The 26535-nt window shown below is 43.5% G+C and overlaps 1 protein-coding gene across 1 annotated transcript in view; it reads right to left on the bottom strand.

Moving 5' to 3' along the window:
- LOC139266104 (phosphatidylinositol 3,4,5-trisphosphate 5-phosphatase 2-like) overlaps positions 1 to 26535 on the bottom strand; it is a 120505-nt gene that overhangs the window by 29194 nt on the left and 64776 nt on the right. Inside the window, exons 13-19 of the mRNA XM_070883952.1 lie at positions 14928 to 15124; positions 13043 to 13160; positions 12140 to 12236; positions 10143 to 10281; positions 9145 to 9244; positions 6840 to 6928; positions 5330 to 5411 (exon numbers count right to left, since the gene is read on the bottom strand). Of these exons, the coding sequence (XP_070740053.1) occupies positions 5330 to 5411; positions 6840 to 6928; positions 9145 to 9244; positions 10143 to 10281; positions 12140 to 12236; positions 13043 to 13160; positions 14928 to 15124 (822 nt within the window). The remainder of the gene's footprint in view (positions 1 to 5329; positions 5412 to 6839; positions 6929 to 9144; positions 9245 to 10142; positions 10282 to 12139; positions 12237 to 13042; positions 13161 to 14927; positions 15125 to 26535) is intronic.

The following is a 26535-nucleotide window of genomic DNA, read 5'->3' as shown; positions in this document are numbered from 1 at the left end:
CTATCATGTCACCATTTTCCAGATGCACTGCTATGACATCCTTAATAATTGATTCCATCATTTTACCCACTACTGAGGTCAGGCTGACCGGTCTATAATTCCCTGTTTTCTCTCTCCCTCCTTTTTTAAAAAGTGGGATTACATTGGCTACCCTCCACTCCATAGGAACTGATCCAGAGTCAATGGAATGTTGGAAAATGACTGTCAATGCATCCGCTATTTCCAAGGCCACCTCCTTAAGTACTCTGGGATGCAGTCCATCAGGCCCTGGGGATTTATCGGCCTTCAATCCCATCAATTTCCCCAACACAATTTCCCGACTAATAAAGATTTCCTTCAGTTCCCCCTCCTTACTAGACCCTCTGACCCCTTTTATATCCGGAAGGTTGTTTGTATCCTCCTTAGTGAATACCGAACCAAAGTACTTGTTCAATTGGTCTGCCATTTCTTTGTTCCCCGTTATGACTTCCCCTGATTCTGACTGCAGGGGACCTACGTTTGTCTTTACTAACCTTTTTCTCTTTACATACCTATAGAAACTTTTGCAATCCACCTTAATGTTCCCTGCAAGCTTCTTCTCGTACTCCATTTTCCCTGCCCTAATCAAACCCTTTGTCCTCCTCTGCTGAGTTCTAAATTTCTCCCAGTCCCCAGGTTCGCTGCTATTTCTGGCCAATTTGTATGCCACTTCCTTGGCTTTAATACTATCCCTGATTTCCCTCGATAGCCACGGTTGAGCCACCTTCCCTTTTTTATTTTTACGCCAGACAGGAATGTACAATTGTTGTAATTCATCCATGCGGTCTCTAAATGTCTGCCATTGCCCATCCACAGTCAACCCCCTAAGTATCATTCGCCAATCTATCCTAGCCAATTCACGCCTCATACCTTCAAAGTTACCCTTCTTTAAGTTCTGGACCATGGTCTCTGAATTTACTGTTTCATTCTCCATCCTAATGCAGAATTCCACCATATTATGGTCACTCTTCCCCAAGGGGCCTCGCACAATGAGTTTGCTAATTAATCCTCTCTCATTACACAACACCCAGTCTAAGATGGCCTCCCCCCTAGTTGTTTCCTCAACATATTGGTCTAGAAAACCATCCCTTATGCACTCCAGGAAATCCTCCTCCACCGTATTGCTTCCAGTTTGGCTAGCCCAATCTATGTGCATATTAAAGTCACCCATTATAACTGCTACACCTTTATTGCATGCACCCCTAATTTCCTGTTTGATGCCCTCCCCAACATCCCTATTACTGTTTGGAGGTCTGTACACAACTCCTACTAACGTTTTTTGCCCTTTGGTGTTCTGCAGCTCTACCCATATAGATTCCACATCATCCAAGCTAATGTCTTTCCTAACTATTGCATTAATCTCCTCTTTAACCAGCAATGCTACCCCACCTCCTTTTCCTTTTATTCTATCCTTCCTGAATGTTGAATACCCCTGAATGTTGAGTTCCCAGCCCTGATCATCCTGGAGCCACGTCTCCGTAATCCCAATCACATCATATTTATTAACATCTATTTGCACAATTAATTCATCCACCTTATTGCGGATACTCCTTGCATTAAGACACAAAGCCTTCAGGCTTGTTGTTTTAACACCCTTTGTCCTTTTAGAATTTTGCTGTACAGTGGCCCTTTTTGTTCTTTGCCTTGGGTTTCTCCGCCCTCCACTTTTCCTCATCTCCTTTCTGTCTTTTGCTTTTGCCTCCTTTTTGTTTCCCTCTGTCTCCCTGCATTGGTTCCCATCCCCCTGCCATATTAGTTTAAATCCTCCCCAACAGCACTAGCAAACACTCCCCCTAGGACATTGGTTCCGGTCCTGCCCAGGTGCAGACCGTCTGGTTTGTACTGGTCCCACCTCCCCCAGAACCGGTCCCAATGCCCCAGGAATTTGAATCCCTCCCTGCTGCACCACTGCTCAAGCCACGTATTCATCTGCGCTATCCTGCAATTCCTACTCTGACTATCACGTGGCACTGGTAGCAATCCCGAGATTACTACTTTTGAGGTCCTACTTTTTAATTTAGCTCCTAGCTCCTTAAATTCGTTTCGTAGGACCTCATCCCTTTTTTTACCTATGTCGTTGGTACCAATGTGCACCACGACAACTGGCTGTTCTCCCTCCCATTTCAGAACTCGCCTCTGAAGGTTGTGGGTTCAAATCCCACCCCATGGACTTGAGCACATAAATCTAGGCTCACACTCCAGTGCAGTACATTACAACAGTGACTACACTTCAAAAAGTACTTAATTGGCTGTAAAGCGCTTTAAGATGTCCAGTGGTCGTGAAAGGCACTATATAAATGCAAGCATTTGTTTTCTTTAGGACCTGGAAATAGAAAAGCTGCCAACTATTTTCAGCTTAGGAAAGATCTCAGGAGAACATCTAGCAGAACATAAGAACATAAGAAATGACAGCAGCAGACCATTCTACTTTTTAGTGGTGGATTGGGCCAGATGTCAGTGAAGCAACCTTACAGGCATGTCACATGATGATCTGGATGAAGGAACCGAGTGTAATGTAGCCAAGTTTGCTGATGATACAAAGATGGGTGGGAAAGCAAGTTGTGAGGAGGACACAAAAAATCTGCAAAGGGATACAGTCAGGTTAAGTGAGTGGGCAACAATCTGGCAGATCGAGTATAATGTGGGAAAGTGTGAGGTTATCCACTTTGGCAGGATAAATAAAAAAGGAAATGATTTAAAAGGAGAAAAAATACAAAATGCTGCAGTACAGAGGGACCTGGGGGGTCCTTGTGTATGAAACACAAAAAGTTGGTATGCAGGTACAGCAAGTAATCAGGAAGGCAAATGGAATGTTGGCCTTTATTGCAAGGTGGATAGAGTATAAAAGCAGAGAAGTCCTGCTACAACTGTACAGGGTATTGGCAAGGCCATACCTGGATTACTGCGTGCAGTTTTGGTCTCCTTATTTAAGGTGGGATATACTTGCTTTGGAGGAAGTTCAGAGAAGGTTCACTAGGTTGATTCCTGAGATGAAGGGTTTGACTTATGAAGAAAGGTTGAGTAGGTTGGGCCTATACTCATTGGAGTTCAGAAGAATGATAGATGATCTTTTTGAAACATATAAGATAATGAGGGGGCTCGACAAGGTAGATGCAGAGAGGATGTTTCCACTCATGAGGGAATCTAGAACTAGTGGGCATAGTTTCAGAATAAGGAGTCGCCCATTTAAAACTATGATGAGGAGAAATTTCTTCTCTCAGAGGGTTGTAAATCTGTGGAATTTTCTGCCCCAGAGTGCTGTGGAGGCTGGGTCATTGAATATATTTAAGGCAAAGATAGACAGATTTTTGAGCGATAAGGGAGTAAAGGGTTATGGGGAACGGGCAGGGAGGTGCACCTGAGCCCATGATCAGTTCAGCCATGATCTTATTAAATGGTGGAGCAAGCTCGAAGGGCCAAATGGCCTACTCCTGCTCCTATTTCTTATGTTCTTATGACAAAGAAGCAATGTCCAAATTGACAAATCACTCGAACTCCAAAAAGCTCAAGTGCACAGAAGTGCCAATGGTCTGAGTGCCTGGAGCTCATTCCCTCCATGAATCCTATAGTCTGCTGCCTCTGAAACCAATTCTACTAGGTTTTACCTAACGGGTCGGGCAATGGGTGGGACCTTCGCTTTCTGTCGTTAATATTGCATTGGGGTCCTAATTGCGTTACTGAGACTCCGTCTGCCTCTAGCGGGAGCCTGGGCCCACTGGAAAGTGTGCACTGTTAAAATGGCAGCAGGCACAAAGTGAGCGGCAATGGGCTGGTAAGTACACCTGCTCAATTTTTACCCCTCATACGTCCTGTTCTACCCCTAGTTTTCCAATTCTGAATGGTGTCAGCTTTCTTTTAACCCCTATTTATTTGGAGCTGAGAAATCCCCACGTATTTCACATCTTAAAGATGTCAATTCCTTCATCTAACAGTTTTGCACAAACTCTGAATCCAACCTTGATGTGTCAAATCTTATTTATTGGCATTTACAAACTGTACCACTTAATATGGTGATTTCTGTCTCATTGTTAGGTTTTTCTGCTTTAAAGTGACAACATTGGATCTCCAGGTTTGTTCCGTGACCCGAATGCTTCTTATTAAATGCATAATTATCATTCAAGATGTTTTAATTATCAATTTAAAAAACAGGATTTTTTGGGGAGGTTTGCAAATTCTAATTTTTACACCAAAATTGGGAGGGTGGGGATTAAACTCCTGAAAAATTCAGGTGAATTCAGAGAAAATGAATAGAAATTAATATTTGTTGAAACTCAAGAAAACAAGCAAGGAGCAAAAAAAAGGCACAGTTATCATCATCATCATAGGCGGTCCCTCGAACGAGGATGACTTGCTTCCACACCAAAAGGAGTGAGTTCACAGATGTTTCAATGAAGGACCCGATATTCCAATCCTGAACTCGAGGGATGGAAGATGCCTGTGCGTGGATTTTTTTAACGTGTGGTGACCGTTGCACATCAGCCACCACATGGCCTTTATCTAGTGGCAAGGGTTGACCAGGACAACTGGAGACCTGCTCTGCTGCACAGACCTAGTGCGCACGCATATCACAGTGTGGGCTGGCCCTCAGCTCTTCCGGGCCCCGTACCCCATTTACCGCATCTCCGCCATGATCTCTCACCACTCCACTGCCACAAAGCATTCGCTGCACCTCTGCCACGATTTCTCACCGCACATCCGCACCAAACATTTGTCGCACCTCCGCCGCGATCACTCGTCGAATCTCAGCCACGATTCCTCACCAGTCCTCTGCCCCGATCATCTTTCGCATTTCTGCCTCGATCTCTCGCCACTTCTCCACCTCTATCATTCGTCACACCTCCGCCACGATCTCTCGCCGCTCATCCGCCCCGACCTTCCCGTTCTTCTGCTGTACCTGGGCCCTGCTGATGTTCCTGCTCATGTTCCAGACGCCCCACGATAATAACCCACAATTATTTAAATGGTTCACAAACCTCACTTTTATTGACCTCAGTGCCAGCTGAAAAAGTTCTGACAAGCAGCAGTTGTGCTAGACTACATAGTTTGTTTGTTTTAAATCTTGGATGTCGTCAAGTTTGTGAAATGTTTACTCAATATCAGCTGACCTGGGTGGGACTCTAAGGATGCGAGAAGCAGCACTGCTCAAATTTGGAAAGTCGATGCAATGTATTTTCCAAAACTCAGTAGGTGATGTGCCTTTGTTCACCAGTGCAGGAGTGGCCAGGTTGCTGTGGGGATTCCTTTTAGCTTTGTTTTGTTGTCCCAAGCTGCAAAGGCACCATTTGTTTCAATAATAAATGGGTATACTCACCATATGAAGTACATTGAATATATGTCTCTGGGTAGGATTTCCACAGGACCCTATCACACCAAGAAGGAACATTTATTCTTACCTATAATATAGACAAAAAGTAATGGTATGAATAACAATAAGCCTGAAGATCCCTACAACTGATGTTAAACTAATAGATCTGTAGTTACCTGGTTTCTCCCTCCCTCCTGTCTTAAATAATGGAGTGATATTTATGACTTACCAATTGAAAGGCATAATTCCTGAATCTAAAGAGCTTTGGAAAATTAGAACTATCGCATCTACAATTTCCTTGACTATTTCTTTTAATACTCTGAGGTGGAAAACATCGGGTTCTGGAGTCTTTTCTGCCTTAAGTCCCATTATTTTATCCATTACTGTTGTTTTACTCATTAAATCTACATAGTACCTCTCCTTGACTTATCTTTAGGTTCCCTGTTATTTTATTCTCTTTTCCTACTCTGAAAACAGATACAAAGTACTCATTTAATAAGTCTGCTATTTCCTTATTGTCCATTATGCTCTTACCTACATCTGTCTTTACTAGGCCGACAGTCCCCTTTACCGCTCTCTTTCTCTTAATATATTTACAAAAGCTTTTGCTGTTAGCTTTGATGTGCATTTCAACACTTTTTTCACCCATTATTAATTTTTTTTGCTTTTTAAAGCTCTTGCAATCGTCTGGATTTTTATTGTTCTTGCATTTGTGTAAGTCTTTTCTTTTAGCTTAATGCTGTCCCTTACCTCATATGTTGACCACACAAGTAGAGCCATTGCCTTTTGGGGGGTATATATTGGTTTTGTATCATACTAAATACTTCTTTGAATGTTTCCCACTGTTTGTCGGTAGGTTTACCCATTAACAATCTGGCCCAGTTTATTGTCGTCAATTAAAATTGCCCCCATATTGTTCTATAAAACTTGACCTGTTCTGCTTCTCCCACTGAATGTGAACATTACAATCTTCCATTAGAACCATACTGCTGTTGCTATATGCTTAGCAGATCTCCATATTTATATATCCCACCACTACATCACTAGTATCAGGTAGTCTGTAGGCAATTACTACCGGAGTCTTGCATCTTTTGCTGTTGTTTAACTCTACCCAATAGTGGTCCAATGCCTGATCAAGCTTACTAAAATTCCTTCCTTCTACTGCTGTAATTATGTTTTATCAATATTGGTACTCCCCGATCTTTCCCAATTCCCATGTCCTTTTTAAAGATCCTATAGACTGGAATATTTAGTTCCAAATCATGCCAAGCTTTAAGCCAGGTCTCTGTTATGGCTACTACATTGTATCTTGAAGCTGAATTTGTTCTTCAAACTCACTTGTTTTATTTCTTATGCTGCATGGAACTCTTATTTGGGTAGCTGTCCCCATGCTGTCCATTTGCTTTGTTGTCCTTTTTTTCATGCTTTTTGACTTACCGTGTGAATGATGTGTTGGTACAGGAGAGAAGAATGGAAGGGAGGAAATTCAGAAAATAAATTGCCTGATGTCACTTACCCCAGTGGTTTTGTGCTTCTGCCATGAGTAAATGTCTCTGGTGTTTCGTTCATATCGATAGGTAGGAGGGAATGTGATTTCTTCCTCATCTGCCACATGCGGAAAAGAAGATTGAGAACATAATGCCACAAGTGCAGAGTCTCTGTCCAATATGTAACTATGGTAGGGTTAATGTTTCAGGTCTACGACCCTCCATCATACACTGGAAATCTTCACCCTACCATAAATCTGATGAAGGGTCATCGACCTGAAACGTCAACTCTACCTTCCTCTCTCTACAGATGCTGTCTGACCCAGAGTATTTCCAGTCTTTTCTGTTTTTATTGCAGACTTTCAGCTTATGCAGTGTTTTTCTTTTTGTTTCATTATATAATTATGGTATCTAGTTTAACAATATTAAGGAACATTGTTATACTGTACAAGATAAGCATTGCCCAAAGTACACCATGCAATGAGAGATTCACTGTATGTGGTAAAACAGTATACATTATGCAAATGTTTCCTTTTATGTAATGATCACTACATGTCTTAAATTCATATAAAAGTTGCATATTACACATAAAGAAAAATGAAATTTGTACTAGTAAAATGTGTCCTTTGTATAGTTGCTGCATCCACTGAAAGTAAGAGACAAATTAACATGAGAAGTCTCCATCACTCCCTCCAAAACTCTTAACTCTCTATAAAGTCCAAATCTATTCCGCCCTTGAACACTGTTCCCATATCTGGGACGCTCTGCTAATACCTATCTTACATGTCTGGACAGGGTACAAGAAAAAGCTTGTCTGATAATTTCTAGCCTCTTTCACAACTCTTCTCATCTCGCTCTGCTTTATCTATACTTAGGATTCTCCTCTGCATTATCCTTTACATCCCTTCCAGGTTCCACATAAAGCATCCTATAGCTGCTTCCCCACACCGCTTCCACCTCCACATCCCCACTGTGTTACAAATAACTAATCCTAATGTCCTGCTCTTTCATATTTGCCAAGATCTCAAAACTGTAGACCTCCTTAATTCCCTCAGTTTTTCATTCCTCCTAAAATCAACAGGCTTTTAGAATCTAAACTAGTTTCATATAACCACAATTTTCTGATTTACCACATTTTTCCATACGTTTTTTTTCAATTTTAAGGGTTTTGGCACTTCATATAGGTTTCTCGCTGGAAAAAAATGAATTTTACTATTCAGTGCATAAACTACCCTTTGCTGCTAGGAATCATTCCTTAAAACACCACTACTGGTCAACAAAATATTTCTCTAGATTCACTAGCTTGATTCCAGAATGAGAGGGTTGTCCTATGAGGAGAGATTGAGTAGATTGGACCTATACTCTCTGGAGTTTAGAAGAATGAGAGGTGATCTCATTGAAACATACAACATTTTGACAGGGTAGATGCAGGGAGGATGCTTCCTCTGGCTGGGAAGTCTAGAACCAGAGATCACCATCTCAGAATAAGGGGTCAGCCATTTAGGACTGAGATGAGGAGAAATGTCTTCACTCAGGGGTGGTGAGTCTTTGGAATCTCCTAGCCCAGAGGGCTGTGGATGTTCAGTCGTTGAGTATACAGGTACAACGTCTGAAAGCCGGCAACCTCGGGACCAAGACCATGACAGTTTTCGTATTTTGCCGGATTTTGGACCTTGCTGTTGGCGCTCCTCACCGCCCGGCGATCCTCCGCTCCTCGCCGATCCACCGATCCTCGCCGGCAGTTGATTCTCACCGCTCCTCCACTCCTCGCCATCCGCCAATTCTTGCAGCCCGCGGCCCCCCGGCACTGCGTTTTTTATTGTTTCTTTCCAGTTTCCTCATCCCTTGCTGCCCGATGTCGCCATCTTGGCCACCTCAAAAATGTCCGGTTTTCGGACGATTCCGGTTTTCGGACAGCTGGATTCGGGACATTGTACCTGTATTCGAGGCCGAGAATGATAGATTTTTGGACGCTAAAGGAATCAAGGGATTTGGGGATCAGGCGGGAAAGTGGAGTCTAGGTCGTAGAACAGCCATGATCTTACTGAATATCAGAGCAGGCTCGAGAGGCCGTATGGCCTACTCCTGCTCCTAATGCTTATGTTTTTATGTTCTTATGTCTATGCAACCACCACCTGTCAATAAGATACATATGGGTAGAATTTCTGGATGCAGGGGGTGGGCTTCTATTAAATGCCGCTATAACTTTGGTGGAAGATCTGTGGAAAACCCAGAGAAACAGTACAAATGCCATTTACGCTCTGGAGGTAGTTTGTATACTTTAAAATAACAAGTGGCAAGTTAATACATTTAAATCATCAGCGAGTTACTCACAGAATTTCAGGAACACCTTTCTTTTCTCTTGCTCCAGGTTCAGTTGGTCAACACTCAGCATTGGCTCAAGTTCCTTTTTGCCAATATGACTTAAAATATCCTGAAGGATAAAATATTTGATTTATAAGTTTCTCTTCATTGTATTGAGTGTCCCAAAATCCCTGCCATCCCCCGACCCACCAGTATGATGTTATCTATTGTCAAGTCTCATCCAGCCATGCACCAGCTATTTTTCACAGTCAGTAATAGACATATGGACCCGAAAATTCCCATCGGGACTTAGGAGAATTGCAGCGGATCTCCAGCTCGGGCAATAGAAATTGGGGCTGAACCCAATTCCACCAGGGGTCCACCGCCTGGTTTACATCTGCCATTTTCTGGAGGGAGGTCACAGATGGATCTTCCCCTTACCTTCCACCCACTGTCAAAAAGGGAGGAATTCGACTCTTTACATCCTCAGAAGAACTCACACCAGCTGACAACTTGCGTGAGTTCCATCGGAGCCTGCAAGAAGGCCCCAAACCCATAGAGCAGTCCTACATCTTCCATTGGGAGTAGAAGAACAGGAGATATTTCTTCAGGGCCTCCTCTCTGCCATTGGGGCAGCACAATGATGCTCCAAAATTTCCCACCAGACATGCCTGATGCACCCACCTATGCAAATGACCCTCTCCCCAGATTTAGGGCAAAGTTTCCAGCCTGGAGCTATTGCATGGGGTATGCTCCACTCTGTGGTACTTGAAATGGCAGCATAGATCCTGTGGACGCTTGGGTCCATTGATTAATACTGGCAGGGAAGGCCATTTAGCAAATAGTATAAATGGTCCCAAGAGACAAGGAAATCCTTTTCTGGAGGATGAGAGGATTGAGGGATATGGTAAGAAGTCAGGAAAGTGGAATAATAGGATAACAAAAAAGAATTGGCCTGTTCTGTTCCTTCAACTTCCTATGTTCCTAAAGCAAGGATTTCAATAAAGCAGAAAGAAAGTGAGGCATACCTGGATATCCATATCTAGTCGATAGTTAAGGTCTCCAAACCAGAAAATATGGGTGAAGCGCAGGGCAATATCAAAGGAATTGAGCTGCTTGTCTCCCAGTGATAACAAACGGAGTATGTCCAAGTAGTTCTGGTTTCGCCTAAAACAGAACCAACAGTGAAAGTTTGCATCCAAGGAACGCCAGGCAGCTCAGTTTGAAGTTACAGGTGCTCAGGAGGTAGTCTCAGAATCATGGGCTGAGAAATTCAACTTGTGCCAAAACAGGCGGAAAGTCAGCAAAACGACTGCTGTACTCAAAAATTTCAGTTTTATTATTCCCCTCTCTCCTGGACTCGCAAAATAACTCCAGCCCACTGGCGACCCATTTAAAGTCCTCCCTCCTCCCTCCTCCCCAACCTGACTTGCCGGCCCACTCGGTGTAGGATCCAGCCGATTTCCCGTGCTCCTCGCCCAGCAATCTACAGTGGGCTTGCCAATTCGGTGCCCGGGGATCGCTGGTGGCATTGAAATGAGGCCTGATGCTCGGGCCTCACACCGGCACGGACCGGCCCGCAGAGCCATCACTCTGGCGATTCTACACCCACTTTGGGTGCAAGTTGAATCTCCCGGCTTAAAAGTTGCCCAAGCCAATATGTGCAATTCCAGCGTAGTTTGGGCGCAGCAGATCACGATGTGAAATTTGACAATTTTACGCCGGACAAACAGGTGGCAATGAGTTGAACGTCTGCCCCATACTGATTACCTAGCACTAGGTTACACTGATAATAAAGCTGACCTAATATGACTGTTCTGAGACCTATCAGGAATTGGGCCAGAGTGGTGCTGCAGGCTGCATCACACATTTATTCTTTCCACTTCACTAAATGTTTGGTCTCAGACATCAGTAGGCAGAAAGAATTAAAAGAAAGAAAAGAAAGACTTGGATTTCTACAGCGTCTTTCACGACCACCGGATGTCTCAAAGTGCTTTACAGCCAATGAAGTACTTTGAAGTATAGTCACTGTTGTAATGTGGGAAACATGGCAGCCAATTTGCGCACAAGCAAGCTCCCACAAACAGCAGTGTGATAATGACCAGATAATCCATTTTTTTTAGTTATGTTGATTGAGGGATAAATATTGGCCAGGACATCGGGGATAACTCCCCTACTCTTCTTCAAAATAGTGCCATGGGATCTTCTACATCGACTTGAGAGAGCAGACGGGGCTTCGGTTTAACGTCTCATCCAAAAGGTGGCACCTCCAACAGTGCAGTGCTCCCTCAGCACTGCACTGGAGTGTCAGCCTCGACGTCAGGTGGTCCCCATAGGGAGGGAGGGAAAATTGGATGACAGTTCATATGTAGGCCTGTTCATGTGCTCCTCTTACTGATTAAAAAAAAATCAGAGCAACATTCTCAGTTCTTCACAGCTCTGGATTGAAAACCTACACTGCATAATTTAATAGAAAAGACCAATTATTGCCTAGCGACATGGAGGTCTATTGAGCTACAACTGATTTAGGAGAGATTTCACTGTGAGCAGTATTGGTGGTCATGTGTAGAAAAAACTGGATTATAGTATGCACCATATCATACACTGGAGTCTAAGACATACACTATGAATGCTATTTTTATGGCTATTCCATCTGAGAAGCTGGATAAATAAGAACGAGCTTCTCTGCTGCCAACAAGTACATCTTGCCTTCAGATATTTTCTCCTTTAATATGATGGACATTCAACCTACTCAGTTGGCACTGAAACATTTCATTCGGCTGGAAGTCAATCATTAGAGGAGAGATTTTCCATATCAGCAGTTCCCACCACTAGCCAGGAGCACTTATCAGGAAATGTTGCTCCCCCGCCTGTGAATTTTCCGTCCATTAATTTTAATGGACAGAAAATTATAGGCTGGTGTTATGCAATTATCCCTTCTCAGTTAAAATCCCACCTTAGCATTTTGTCAGTGTGAAATATAGTCTGACTTTGATGAGTTGTTTAAATAAATGAATCCATGTACCTGAGAACTTTTTCACTGCCAGATGTTAAGTGACAGTTGACAAAACCCAGAGATGTCCCATTAAATAGGAACGAAACACCAACTGCGCCCTTATTTCCTGCAAGGCAAAGCTGTAGCAAGTAAGACAAAAATAACAGGTACCGGTAATAATAGACAGATATAAAGGTTCAAATCTACGGGGGTGAAATTGGTCTTCGCCGATAGCGCAAAAAAAAGGCAATAGCAAATCGGCAGCCCGTTTTACCCCATGCCCAATTTCCTTTTCCAAACGAAAATCTCGTGGTGTAATACAGGCTGCCGATTCTCTACCGAAGACCCGAAGAGTGAGCTGCCTGTGGAGGCGCCACGGTTCGCCAGGAATATTTGGGTGAGGCCCAAGGCTGAATTTCAGGCCAGCCTTGGGCCTCTCCATTTAGGCGTGAGCTGCTTGCACCGCGTTGAGTCTGGACCAGATTAATTTCTACCCCAGTGAGTTTTATCTGAATTCTTCGAAAACATCCTATAGTTGACAGCTTTGGTCTTCTCCTTATGTTTTGTGGCTTCCTACCTCCGTTATGCTCCATTGCTCCTCTATTGCCGAGAATTGTTTCTGAATTCCTACAGTGGATTTGCAGAAACACCAGAGAAATGGTGTAATAGGCAATTTCTTAGTGGTCTCTGCCAATCTTCCACCAAAGTTACAGAGGGAAATCAGAAGAACAGCTGCAGAAATTCAAGGTGTATCTATCTCATTTTAACATGGAAATATATTTTGAGAAATGGACATGTGGTGAAATTATGTCCTGGGCCACGGAACAGCTTTTCCCGTTTCAATCCAGGTTACTTCTAATTCTAATACCTGAAAAGTTGCTAATCCAGCTCCCTGTTTCTGCTGAGAGCATTTTCAACATGACAATTACTCACCGAATGTATTTGCTATTCCAGTTTTCACACTGGAGATGTTGACGTGACTGACGCGATTCTCATGATTTGGTTTAATCAACACTGCAATTTTAATGCTCCACAGTGATTGTGTGGCAACCTAGAATACAGACACATTAATGAGTGACACAGCATTGCACTAGAAAATCCAAGGTGCAGAGAGACATCTGGGTAGCCTCCGACACACTTTAATCTTTAGTTCCAGGTAAATTCCTGCCTCTTTGCACTGACTGGTTTTCAGCTCAAGTACTCTGACAATAAAATATCACCAATATTCTCGCTACTGAAACATCAGGAATACATTCATTACTGTAATAATACAACTGAAATATACAATATCAAATATTCTTGGGGGTGATCCTAATTGATGGAAGATTGGTGGAAACACTTCACATTGAAGGTTTCAGTTGTGTTCCTTGTGAACAAGTACATTAATCTAATTACAAGTGAATCAGTCACTGACAGAGCACTGAACGGGTGGAATTTCATCGACTTACAGAAGCAATCACCCCCATACAAAATTAAAAGAAACAGAATCAAAATAAATGAATATGATTTGGTATTGATTTGATTTTAAAATTGTATTTTTGTCAAATTTTGACCTCATCAAGTTGAGTGAATGTTAGAATTGGGGAACGGAACATTGTCCATTTTTGTATCGGTCTCAGCCTTTCCAGGCTAAGGAGGCCGACCAGCAATGCCTCTCAAGCTCACGTCCTGCTGTGCCAACATGGAACAGCTATTTCTTATTGCAGCCATCCCATTGGCCTCTCTGAACATAGATTGTTAATTTATTGCCAACTCGTAAGCTGTTTATGCAGTTCGGGTTCCTGACCACTAGGGATCAGCTGTCTGGCACTTCCATCCGATCACACTGGATCGAATATGAATACTCTTCCCTTTTTAAAAATACAATCCCCAGGGAAACCCACTAATGTAATCTTATAATCCTGTGATTCTGTTGGCCTTCACTTGTGATCCGCTTGCATTTCTCTGCCACCATCTGTTATCCTATTTGCATCTCGATTTACAATATAAGTAGGTGAGAGGGCAGAATGCTTTATTGACCCGAAATTTGCGGTCAGAGGCTTCCCGCGGGGAAATGCCTCCGATCCGCAAATAAAATGCCCACTTACCTGGTGGTCCGGGAGGTACGGAGATTCACGGTCCTCGGTCTCTCCGAGTACCCGTGGGTCGAGGCCCACATATCCCATGGGCACGAGCGGTTCGCGAGCACCCCTGGGATTACATTGGCCGGCCCAACCAATAAAAGAAGGGAATCCCCATTTATGTTTATGGGGATTCCGTCCGTACGGAAACCCCATGAGCATGAATGAGAATACCCTCAAAAATACATCTACACTTCAAATAAATAAATCAAATAATACATATTTAAAATGAATTAAAATGCCATTTAATTAAATATTTAAAACAAAAAAGTAATTTTTTGAAAAATAAATGTATATATTTTAAAATAAACTTACTTTATTGTACAGGTTTTTTAATCTATAAATGTTTGATAAAATTTTACTTTTATGTTTTTTTAAACTCTTATGCTGATAAAAGCAAGCCTTATGCCTCCTTTTGCCAAGTGCAATATTTTCACGGGCATTCACTGGGCAGTAGTTGGGCAAATAGCCCAATACTTTTCCCGGGGATTGCTACCTTGACAGATCGCAAGTTCCGGGTTCTCGTGCACGAGTTTCGCGCACGAAAACCTGGGACTTGAGCGGCCCGTACGGGCCCGTACACACCAGTAGGGGCTGCAAATTAAGGCCAATTACTCATCCCTAGCTTCTCATTAGATCAATGGCACATTTTTGTTTCGCTATCAGGGAAATTGTTTCCCTAGCATTTGAATTCCTACCACTTTGAAGTCCAGTTCTGTTACATCTTTTATCCCAGCTCGCAGGAAATCCACCCACTCCTTGTCACCTAGTGAGTTCTCCTGAGTTCCAATCACATAGATATCATGAGGAATAGTGGCTGTTGTTTCATCTCTTGTGCGTCCAAGACCCTTTGACATAAGCCAAGAAGCGATGCTTTTTGGAGGATTAGCGGCACCTATTAAATAATTCAAAAGGTCTTTCATTAAGTAATTACTTATTTATTTTTTTCTCTTCAATTTTTTACACATTTCCCTTGAATATTCAACACTTGCTGCAGATTCATGCCAGCATCTTGACCTTCCTTTCACTTCATTTATGCCTGTCATTTCTTAATCCATTTTGTCTTCTTAATCCCTTCTCCCTTCCAAAATTCCATAGATTCTAGAACGGTTCCTGCGGATTGGAAGGTAGCTAATGTAACCCCGCTCTTAAAGAAAGGGGGGAGAGAGTGAACGGGGATCTACAGACCAGTTAGCCTGACATCAGTCGTAGGGAAAATGCTAGAATCTATTATTAAGGATGTGGTAACAGGGCACTTAGAAAATAATAATAGGATTGGGCAAAATCAACATGGATTTATGAAAGAGATTTATGAAAGGATAGATGCACCACCGTCACTGTTCTCGATCAGGCCAACATCCCCAGCATTGAAGTACTGACCGCGCTCGACCATCTCCGTTGAGCGGGCCACATCGTACGCATGCCCGACACGAGACTCCCAAAGCAAGCAATCTACTCAGAACTCTTACACGGCAAGCGAGCCCCAGTTGGTCAGAGGAAACATTTCAAGGACACTCTCAAAGCTTCCTTGTAATAAATTGGACGAATTTAACGAATATGGTATAATTGGCATTACGGAGACATGGCTCCAGGGTGACCAAGGCTGGGAACTCAACATCTAAGGGTGTTCAACATTCAGGAAGGATAGACAGAAAGGAAAGGGAGGTCAGGTTGCGTTGCTGGTTAAAGAGGAAATTAACGTAATAGTAAGGAAGGACATTAGCTTGGATGATGTGGAATCTGTATGGGTAGAGCTACAGAATACCAAAGGGCAGAGAATGCTAGTGGGAGTTGTGTACAGACCACCAAACAATAGTAGTGAGATTGGGGACAGCATCAAACAAGAAATTAGGGATGTGTGCAATAAAGGTACAGCAGTCATTATGGGCAACTTTAATCTACATATAGATTGGGCTAACCAAACTGGTAGCAATATTGTGGAGGAGGATTTCCTGGAGTGTATTAGGGATGGTTTTCTAGACCAATATGTCGAGGAACCAACTAGAGGGCTGGCCATCCTAGACAGGGTGATGTGTAATGAGAAAAGACTAATTAACAATCTTGTTGTGCGAGGCCCCTTGGGGAAGTGTGAACATTAAATGGTAGAATTCTTTATTAAGATGGAGAGTGACACAGTTAATTCAGAGACGAGGGTCCTGAACTTAAGGAGAGGTAACTTTGATGGTATGAGATGTGAATTGGCTAGAATAGACTGGCGAAAGATAGTTAAAGGGTTGACAGTGGATAGGCAATGGCAAACATTTAAAGATCACACGGATGAACTTCAACAATTGTACATCCCTGTCTTGCGTAAAAATTAAACGGGGAAGGTGGTTCAACTGTGGTTAACAAGGGAAATTAAGGATAGTGTTAAATCCAAGGAAGAGGCATATAAATTTGCCAGAAAAAGCAGCAAACCTGAGGACTGGGAGAAATTTAGAATTTAGCAGAGGAGGAAAAAGGGTTTCATTAGGAGGGGGAAAATAGAGTATGAGAGGAAGCTTGCTGGGAACATAAAAACTGACTGCAAAAGCTTCTATAGATATGTGAAGAGAAAAAGATTAGTGAAGACAAACGTAGGTCCCTTGCAGTCAGAATCAGGTGAATTTATAATTGGGAACAAAGAAATGGCAGACCAATTGAACAAATACTTTGGGTCTATCTTCACGAAGGAAGACACAAATAACCTTCCGGAAATACTAGGGGATCGAGGATCTAGTGAGAAGGAGGAACTGAAGGAAATCCTTATTAGGCTTAAAATTGTGTTAGGGAAATTGATGGGATTGAAGGCCGATAAATCCCCAGGGCCTGATAGTCTGCATGCCAGAGTACTTAAGGAAGTAGCCCTAGAAATAGTGGATGCATTGGTGATCATTTTCCAACAGTCTATCGACTCTGGATCAGTTCCTATGGACTGGAGGGTAGCTAATGTAACACCACATTTTTTTAAAAGGAGAGAGAAAATGGGGAATTATAGACTGGTTAGCTTGACATCAGTAGTGGGGAAAATGTTGGAATCAATTATTAAAGATGAGTAGCAGTGCATTTGGAAAGCAGTGACAGGATCGGTCCAAGTCAGCATGGATTTATGAAAGGGAAATCATGCTTGACAAATCTTCTAGAATTTTTTGAGGATGTAACTAATAGAGTGGACAAGGGAGAACCAGTGTATGTGGTATATTTGGACTTTCAAAAGGCTTTTGACAAGGTCCCACACAAGAGATTGGTGTGCAAAATTAAAGCACATGGTATTGGGGGTAATGTACTGACATGGATAGAGAACTGGTTCGCAGAGAGTCGGGATAAATGGGTCCTTTTCAGAATGGCAGGCAGTGACTAGTGGGTGCCGCAGGGCTCAGTGCTGGGATCCCAGCTATTTACGATATACATCAATGATTTAGATGAAGGAATTGAGTGTAATATCTCCAAGTTTGCAGATGACACTCAGCTGGGTGGTGGTGTGAGCTGTGACGAGGATGCTAAGAGGCTGCAGGGTGACTTGGACAGGTTAGGTGAGTGGGCAAATGCATGGCAGATGCAGTATAATGTGGATAAATGTGAGGTTATCCACTTTGGTGGCAAAAACAGGAAGGCAGAATATTATCTGAATGGTGGCAGATTAGAAAAAGGGGAGGTGCAACGAGACCTGGGTGTCATGGTACATCAGTCATTGAAAGTTGGCATGTAGGTACAGCAGGCAGTTAAGAAGGCAAATGGCATGTTGGCCTTCATAGCTAGGGGATTTGAATATAGGAGCAGGGAGGTCTTACTGCAGTTGTACAGGGCCTTGGTAAGGCCTCATCTGGAATATTGTGTTCAGTTTTGGTCTCCTAATCTGAGGAAGGACGTTCTTGCTATTGAGGGAGTACAGCGAAGGTTCACCAGATTGATTCCCGGGATGGCAGGACTGACATATGAGGAGAGACTGGATCGACTGCACTTATATTCACTGGAGTTTAGAAGAATGAGAGGGTACCCATAGAAACATATAAAATTCTGATGGGACTGGACAGGTTAGATGCAGGAAGAATGTTCCCAATGTTGGGGAAGTCCAGAACCAGGGGACACAGTCTAAGGATAAGGGGTAAGCCATTTAGGACTGAGATGAGGAGAAACTTCTTCACTCAGAGAGTTGTTAACCTGTGGAATTCTTTACTGCAGAGAGTTGTTGATGTCAGTTCGTTGGATATATTCAAGAGGGAGTTAGATGTGGCCCTTACGGTTAAAGGGATCAAGGGGTATAGAGAGAAAGCAGGAAAAGGGTACTGAGGTAAATGATCAGCCATGATCTTATTGAATGGTGGTGCAGGCTCGAAGGGCCGAATGGCCTACTCCTGCAACTATTTTCAATGTTTCTATGTTTCTATAAAGTGCAACATCCCCACCGGCACTTGGGAATCCCTGGCCTAAGACCGCCCTAAGTGGAGGTAGAACATCCGGGAGGGTGTTGAGCAGCTCGAGTCTCATCGCCAAGAGCATGCAGAAATCAATTGCAGGCAGCAGAAGGAATGAAACCAGACTCCCCACCCAGCCTTTCCTTCTACCACTGTCTGTCCTACCTATGACAGTGACTGTAATTCCCGTATTAGACTGTACAGTCAGCTGAGAACTCACTTTTAAAGTGCAAGCAAGTCTTCGAGGGACTGCCTATGAATGAATGAATGAAAGGGAAATCCTGTTTGACAAATCTGTTAGAGCCTTTTGTGATAAGTAGAATAAATAAGGGGAAACCAGTATTTGCTTTTTCAGAAGGCATTCGATGAGGTGCCACACAAGAGGTTATTAAACAAAATTAGGGTTCATGGGATTGGGGGTATACTAGCATGGATTGAGGATTGATTAACAGACAGAAAACAAAGAGTAGGAATAAACAGGTCATTTTCGGGTTGGCAGGCTGTAACTAGTGGGGTGCAGCAAGGATCGGTGCTTGGACCCCAGCTATTCACAATCTATATCAATGATTTAGATGAGGGGACTAAATGTAATGTATCCAAGTCTGCTGATAGTACAAAGCTAAGTGGGAATGAAAGTTGTGAGGAGGATGCAAAGAGGCTTCAAGAGGATATAGTGAATGGGTAAGAACATGGCAAATGGAATACAATATGGCGAAATATGAAGTTATCAACTTTGGAAGGAAAAATAGAAAAGCAGAGTACTTATTTAAAATTGGGAGATTGGGAAATTTTGGTGTTTAGAGAGACCTGGGTGTTCTTGTACACGAATCACTGAAAGGTAACATGGAGGTACAGCAAGCAATTAAGAAATAAATGGTATCTTACATAGAAACATAGAAACATAGAAACATAGAAAATAGGTTCAGGAGTAGGCCATTCGGCCCTTCGAGCCTGCACCGCCATTCGATATGATCATGGCTGATCATGCAACTTCAATACCCCATTCCTGCTTTCTCTCCATACCCCATGATCCCTTTAGCTGTAAGGGCCACATCTAACTCCCTTTTGTATATATCCAACGAACTGGCCTCAACAACTTTCTGTGGTAGAGAATTCCACAGGTTCACAATTCTCTGAGTGAAGAAGTTTCTCCTCATCTCGGTCCTAAATGGCTTACCCCTGATCATTAGACTGTGACCCCTGGTTCTGCACTTCCGTAACATCGGGAACATTCTTGCTGCATCTAACCTGTCCAGTCCTGTCAGAATTTTATATGTTTCGATGAGATCCCCTCTCATTCTTCTAAATTCCAGTGAATATAAGCCTAGTCGATCCAGTACTTCTTCATATGTCAGTCCTGTCATCCCGGGAATCAGTGTGGTGAACCTTTGCTGCACTCCCTCAATAGCAAGAATGTCCTTCTTCAGATTAGGAGACCAGAATTGTGCACAATATTCAAGGTGTGGCTTCACAAAGGCCCTGTACAACTGCAGTAAGACCTCCATACTCGTATACTCAAATCCTCTCGCTATGAAGGCCAACATGCCATTTGCCTTCTTCACCACCTGCTGTACCTGCATGCCAACTTTCAATGACTGATGTGCCATGACACCCAGGTCTCGTTGCACCTCCACTTTTCCTAATCTGTCACCATTCAGATAATATTCTGCCTTCCTGTTTTTGCCACCACAGTGGATAGCCTGTCCAAGTCACCCTGCAGCCTCTTAGCATCCTCCTCACAGCTCACACTGTCACCCAGCTTAGTGTCATCTGTAAACTTGGAGATATTACATTCAATTCCTTCGTTTAAATCATTAATGTATATTGTAAATTTTATGTTGGCCTTTATTACTAGAATTACTTTGAGTAGAAGAGTAAAGATATCTTACTGCAATTATATAGTGCTGTGGTGAGACTGCACCTGGAGTATTGTGCACAGTTTTGGTTTCCTTACCTAAGGAAAGATATACTTGCCAGAGAGGGATTGCAACGAAGGTTCACCAGACTGATTCCTGGGATGAGGGTACTGTGCTACGAGAAGAGATTGAGTAGACTAGGCCTATATTCTCTAGAGTTTAGAAGAATGAGAGGTGATCTCATTGAAACATACAAAATTCTTACAGGGCTAGACAGAATACATGCAGGGAATATGTTTCCTTTGGCTGAGGAGTCTAGAACCAGAATAAGGGGTCGGCCATTAGGACTGAGATGAGGAGAAACTTCTTCAGTCAGACAGTGGTGAATCTTTGGAATTCTCTACCCCAGAGGGCTGTGGAGGCTCAGTCTTTGAGTATATTCAAGACAGCGTTCGATAGATTTTTGAATATTAAGAGAATGAAGGGATATAGGAACAGTGCGGGAAAGTGGAGTTGAGGTAGAAGATCAGCCATGATCTTAATGAATGGTGGAGTAGGCTCGAGGGACTAAATGGCCTACTCCTGCTCCTAATTCTTACATAAGAACATAAGAAATAGGAGCAGGAGTAGGCCATATGGCCCCTCGACCCTGCTCCACCATTAAATAAGATCATGGCTGATCTGATCACAGACTCAGCTCAACTTCCCCGCCCGCTCCCCATAACCCCTTATCGTTTAAGAAACTGTCCATTTCTGTCTTAAATTTATTCAATGTCCCAGCTTCCACAGCTTTCTGAGGCAGCGAATTCCACAGATTTAGAACCCTCTGAGAGAAGAAATTTCTCCTCATCTCAGTTATAAATGAGCGGCCCCTTATTCTAAGATCATGCCCTCTAGTTCTAGTCTCCCCCATCAGTGGAAACATCCTCTCTGCTATCCACCTTGGCCAGCCCGCTCATAAGCTTATACGTTTCGAGAAGATCACCTCTCATTCTTCTGAATTCCAATGAGTAGAGGCACAACCTACTCAATCTTTCCTCATAAGTCAATCCCCTCATCCCTGGAATCAACCTAATGAACCTTCTCTGAACTGCCTCCAAAGCAAATATATCCTTTCATAAATATGGAAACCAAAACTGCACGCAGTATTCCAGATGTGGCCTCACCAATACCTTATATAGCTGTAGCAAGACTTCCCTGCTTTTATACTCCATCCCCTTTGCAATAAAGGCCAAGATACCATTAGCCTTCCTGATCACTTGCTGTACCTGCATACTATCCTTTTGTGTTTCATGTACAAGTACCCCCAGGTCCCGCTGTACTGCGGCACTTTGCAATCTTTCTCCATTTAAAAAATAACTTACTCTTTGATTTTTTTCTGCCAAAGTTCATGACCTCACACTTTCCAACATTATACTCCATCTGCCAAATTTTTGCCCACTCACTGAGACTGTCTCTGTCCTTTTGCAGATTTTTTATGTCCTCCTCACACATTGCTTTTCCTCCCATCTTTGTATCATCAGCAAACTTGGCTACGTTACACTCAGTCCCTTCTTCCTAATCGTTTATATAGATTGTAAATAATTGGGGTCCCAGCATCGATCCCGGCGGCACCCCACTAGTTACTGGTTGCCAACCAGAGAATGAACCATTTATCCCGACTCTCTGTTTTCTGTTAGTTAGCCAATCCTCTATCCATGCTAATATATTACCCCCAACCCCGTGAACTTTTATCTTGTGCAGGAACCTTTTATGTGGCACCTTGTCAAATGGCTTCTGGAAGTCCAAATACACCACATCCACTGGTTCCCCTTTATCCACCCTGTTTGTTATATCCTCAAAGAACTCCAGCAAATTTGTCAAACATGACTTCTCCTTCATAAATCCATGCTGACTCTACCTGACCGAATTTTGCTTTTCCAAATGTCCTGCTACTGCTTCTTTAACAATGGATTCCAATATTTTCCCAACCACAGATGTTAGGCTAACTGGTCTATAGTTTCCTACTTTTTGTCTGCCTCCTTTTTTAAATATGGGCGTTACATTTGCAGTTTTCCCATCTGCTGGGCCTCCCCAGAATCCAGGGAATTTTGGTAAATTATAACCAATGCATCCACAATCCCTGCCGTTACTTCTCATAAGACCCTGGGATGCAAGTCCAGGGGATTTATTCGCCTTTAGTCCCATTATCTTACTGAGTACCACCTTCTTAGTGATTGTGATTATGTTAAGTTCCTCCCCCCTTATAGTCCCTAGACTATCCACTTTTGGAATATTGTTAATGTCCTCTACCGTAAAGACTGATACAAAATATTTGCTCAGGATTTCTGCCAGCTCCATGTTCCCCATTACTAATTCCCCGGTCACGTCCACTAAGGGACCAACATTTACTTTAGACATTTTTTTCCTTTTTATATACCTATAGAAACTCTTGCTATCTATTTTTATATTTTGTGCTATTTTACTTTCATAGTTTATCTTCCCTTTCTTAATCATTTTTTTCGTCGTTCTTTGCTGGCTTTTAAAAGCTTCCCAGTCTTCTGTCCTCCCAGTAGTTTTGGCCACTTTGTATGCCCTTGTTTTTAATTGGATACCGTCCTTTATTTCTTTAGTTAGCCACAGATGGCTATCTTTTCTCTTACACCCTTTCCTCCTCACTGGAATATATTTTTCTTGAGAGTTATGAAATATCTCCTTAAATGTACACCACTGTTCATCAACCGTCCTACACTTTAATCTATTTTTCCAGTCCACTTTACCCAACTCTGCCCTCATACCTTCATAGTCTCCTTTATTTAAGTTTAGTATGCTGGTTAGAGATCCAACTTTCTCACCCTCCATCTGAATTAGAAATTCAACCATGCTATGATCATTCATTCCAAGGGGATCCTTTACGAGGAGATTGTTTGTTAATCCTGTCTCATTACACAGGACCAGATCTAAGATAGCCTGCCCCCTGGTTGGTTCTGTTACATACTGCTCAAGGAACCCATCCCTTGCTCTATGAACTCCTCCTCAAGGCTACCCTGACCAATTTGATTTGTCCAATCAATATGGAGGTTAAAATCACCCATGATTATTGCTGTTCCCTTTTTACAAGCCTCCACTATTTCCTGGTTTATGCTCCGACCAACAGAGTTGCTATTGTTAGGAGGCCGATAGAGTATGCCCACCAGTGACTTTTTCGTCTTATTGTTCCTTATCTCCACCCAAACTGTTTCAACACCTTTATCATTTGAGCCAATATTGTTTCTTACTATTGCAATGATTCCATCCTTTATCAATAGAGCTACACCACCTCCTTTTCCTTTCTGTCTGTCCTTTCGGATTATCAAGTACCCCTGAATATTTAATTCCCAGTCCTGGTTAATATGTCCTTACTATACAGTATAAATGCACACGAGGCCCATACTTGAGAGAAGATCACTCTGTGACCTGTTACCTTTATTACCAAGACATCAAGAGCCAGACAGTGGGTGGAGCTTCCCCTTTTCTACCGGAAAGTCCAGGTTAGGAGTGTCTCACACAAGTTCGCTCCCTGTGGTCAGTGTTCTCAAGGTATACAACTTAGGTCAGCTTATACATGGGTTACAATGACAGTTGAATACATGACATCACCTCCCCCTCAAAGTCTTATTGGGATCACAGGTTAAGTCTCTCTGGTGGTTTACGCTCCCTTGTAGAGCGCCTAAGTTGGGGCTCCGGTTGTTGGGCGCTGGCCTGAGTGTCTGCTGTTTGTGGTGCCTCAGGCCTGCCCGGACTGCCCACAGTGACTGAGCTCTCCTCCACTTGGTTCCGGTGTTCGGTCACCTGTGGTGGAGTAAACTCTACGTCGTGTTCTTCCTCTGCTTCTTCTATAGGGTTGCTGAACCTCCTTTTAGTTTGATCCATGTGTTTGCGGCAGATTTGTCCATTGGTAAGTTTAAATACCAAAACCCTATACCTCTCTTTGGAAATCACAGTGCCTGCAAGCCATTTGGGCCCTGCCGCTTAATTAAGGACAAAAACAGGGTCATTGACATCAATACATCGCGCCCTCGAATTCCTGTCATGGTAGTCACATTGTGACTGACGTCTGCTCTCAACCATTTCTTTCATAGTAGGGTGTATAAGGGATAACCTGGCTTTGAGCGTCCTTTTCATTAGCAGCTCTGCGGGTGGAACCCCTGTGAGTGAGTGTGGTCAGGATCTATTGGCCAACAGGAGGCATGATAAGTGGCTTTGTAGGGAACCCCCTTGGATTCTGAGCATCCCCTGTTTGATTGTCTGCACTGCTCGTTCTGCCTGGCCGTTTGAGGCCGGCTTGAATGGTGCCGTTCTGACATGATTGCCTGCCATGAAGTCCTGGAATTCAGTGCCTGTGAAGCACGGACCATTGTCGCTGACCAAGATGTCTGGTAGACCATGGGCGGCGAACATTGCCTGTAGACTTTCTACCGTGGCAGAGGATGTGCTTGAATTTAAAATGGCACACTCAATCCATTTGGAGTAGGCGTTTACTGCAACCAAAAACATTTTTCCCATGAAGGGACCTGCGTAGTCCACATGGATGCATGACCATGGCTTGGCGGGCCAGGACCAGGGGCTAAGGGGGGATTCCCTGGGTGCGTTGCCCAGCTGAGCACACATGTTGCACCTGTGAACACAAAGTTCCAGGTCTGCATCTATCCCTGGCCACCAAACGTGTGACCTGGCAATTGCCTTCATCATGACAATGCCCGGGTGCTCATTGTGAAGTTCTCTAAAAAACATCTCTCTGCCCTTCTGGGGCATGACTACTCGGTTTCCCCATAGTAAGCAATCGGCCTGAATCGAGAGTTCATCCTTGCGCCTATGAAACGGTTTAAATTTCTCAGGGCATGCCCCATACGTGGTGGCCCAGTCCCCATTCAGGACACATTTCTTAGCTAAAGACAGTAGTGGGTCTTTATTTGTCCAGACTTTATTCTGACGGGCTGTCACAGGTGAGCCTTCGCTTTCAAAAGCTTCAACAGCCATGACCATCTCAGCATCATACTCAGCTGCCCCCTCAGTAGTGGCTAGTGGTAGCCTGCTGAGTGCATCGGCACAGTTTTCAGTGCCCAGTCTGTGCCGAATTGTGTAGTCATAGATGGCTAACGTAAGTGCCCACCTCGGTATGCGGGCCGATGCATTCGCATTTATGGCCTTGTTGTCGGCCAAAAGGGACGTTAGGGGTTTGTGATCTGTCACCAGCTCAAATTTCCTGCCAAACAGGTACTGGTGCATTTTTTTTACTGCATATACACATGCTAGCGCTTCCTTTTCTACCATCCCGTAGCCCCTTTCTGCCCGGGACAGACTTCTGAAGGCATAAGCTACCAGCTGTAACTGACCATTGGCATTAACATGCTGCAACACACACCCAACCCTATAGGACGACGCATCACACGTTAAAACTAGTTACTTACATGGGTCATATAACATTAACAGTTTGTTGGAGCATATCGAATTGTGTGCTCTATCAAAAGCCCTTTCTTGTCTGTCCCCCCAGACCCAATCGTGACCTTTGCGTAGGAGCACATGTAGCGGCTCTAGCAGCATGCTCAATTTGGGAAGAAAGTTACCAAAATAGTTCAGGAGTCCCGGGAACAAACGCAGCTCCGTCGTGTTACGGGGTCTGGGTGCTCTCTGGATCGCTTCCGTTTTGGACGCAGTAGGTCTGATCCCGTCTGCTGCTACCCTCTTCCCCAGGAATTCTACCTCTGGAGCTAAGAAGATGCACTTCACTTTTTTCAGTCGCAGCCCTACCCGGTCCAGTCTGCGTAGCACCTCCTCCAGGTTGTGGAGGTGCTCTTCAGTATCGTGACCCGTGATGAGGATGTCGTCTTGAAAAACCGCCGTCAATGGAATCGACTTGAGGAGGCTTTCCATATTTCGCTGAAAGATCGTGGCGGCCGAATGAATCCCGAATGGACATCTGTTATATTCAAACAACCCCTTGTTTGTCGTGATGGTGGTCAGCTTCTTCGACTTATTCGCCAGCTCCTTGGTCATGTAAGCTGAGGTCAGGTCCAATTTTTTTTAAAGTTTGCCAC

Source organism: Pristiophorus japonicus, chromosome 6, assembly GCF_044704955.1.
Source record: "Pristiophorus japonicus isolate sPriJap1 chromosome 6, sPriJap1.hap1, whole genome shotgun sequence".
NCBI lineage: Eukaryota > Metazoa > Chordata > Chondrichthyes > Pristiophoridae > Pristiophorus > Pristiophorus japonicus.
Note: the sequence above shows the minus strand (reverse complement) of the source record. Positions and strands in the feature narration are given on the sequence as shown.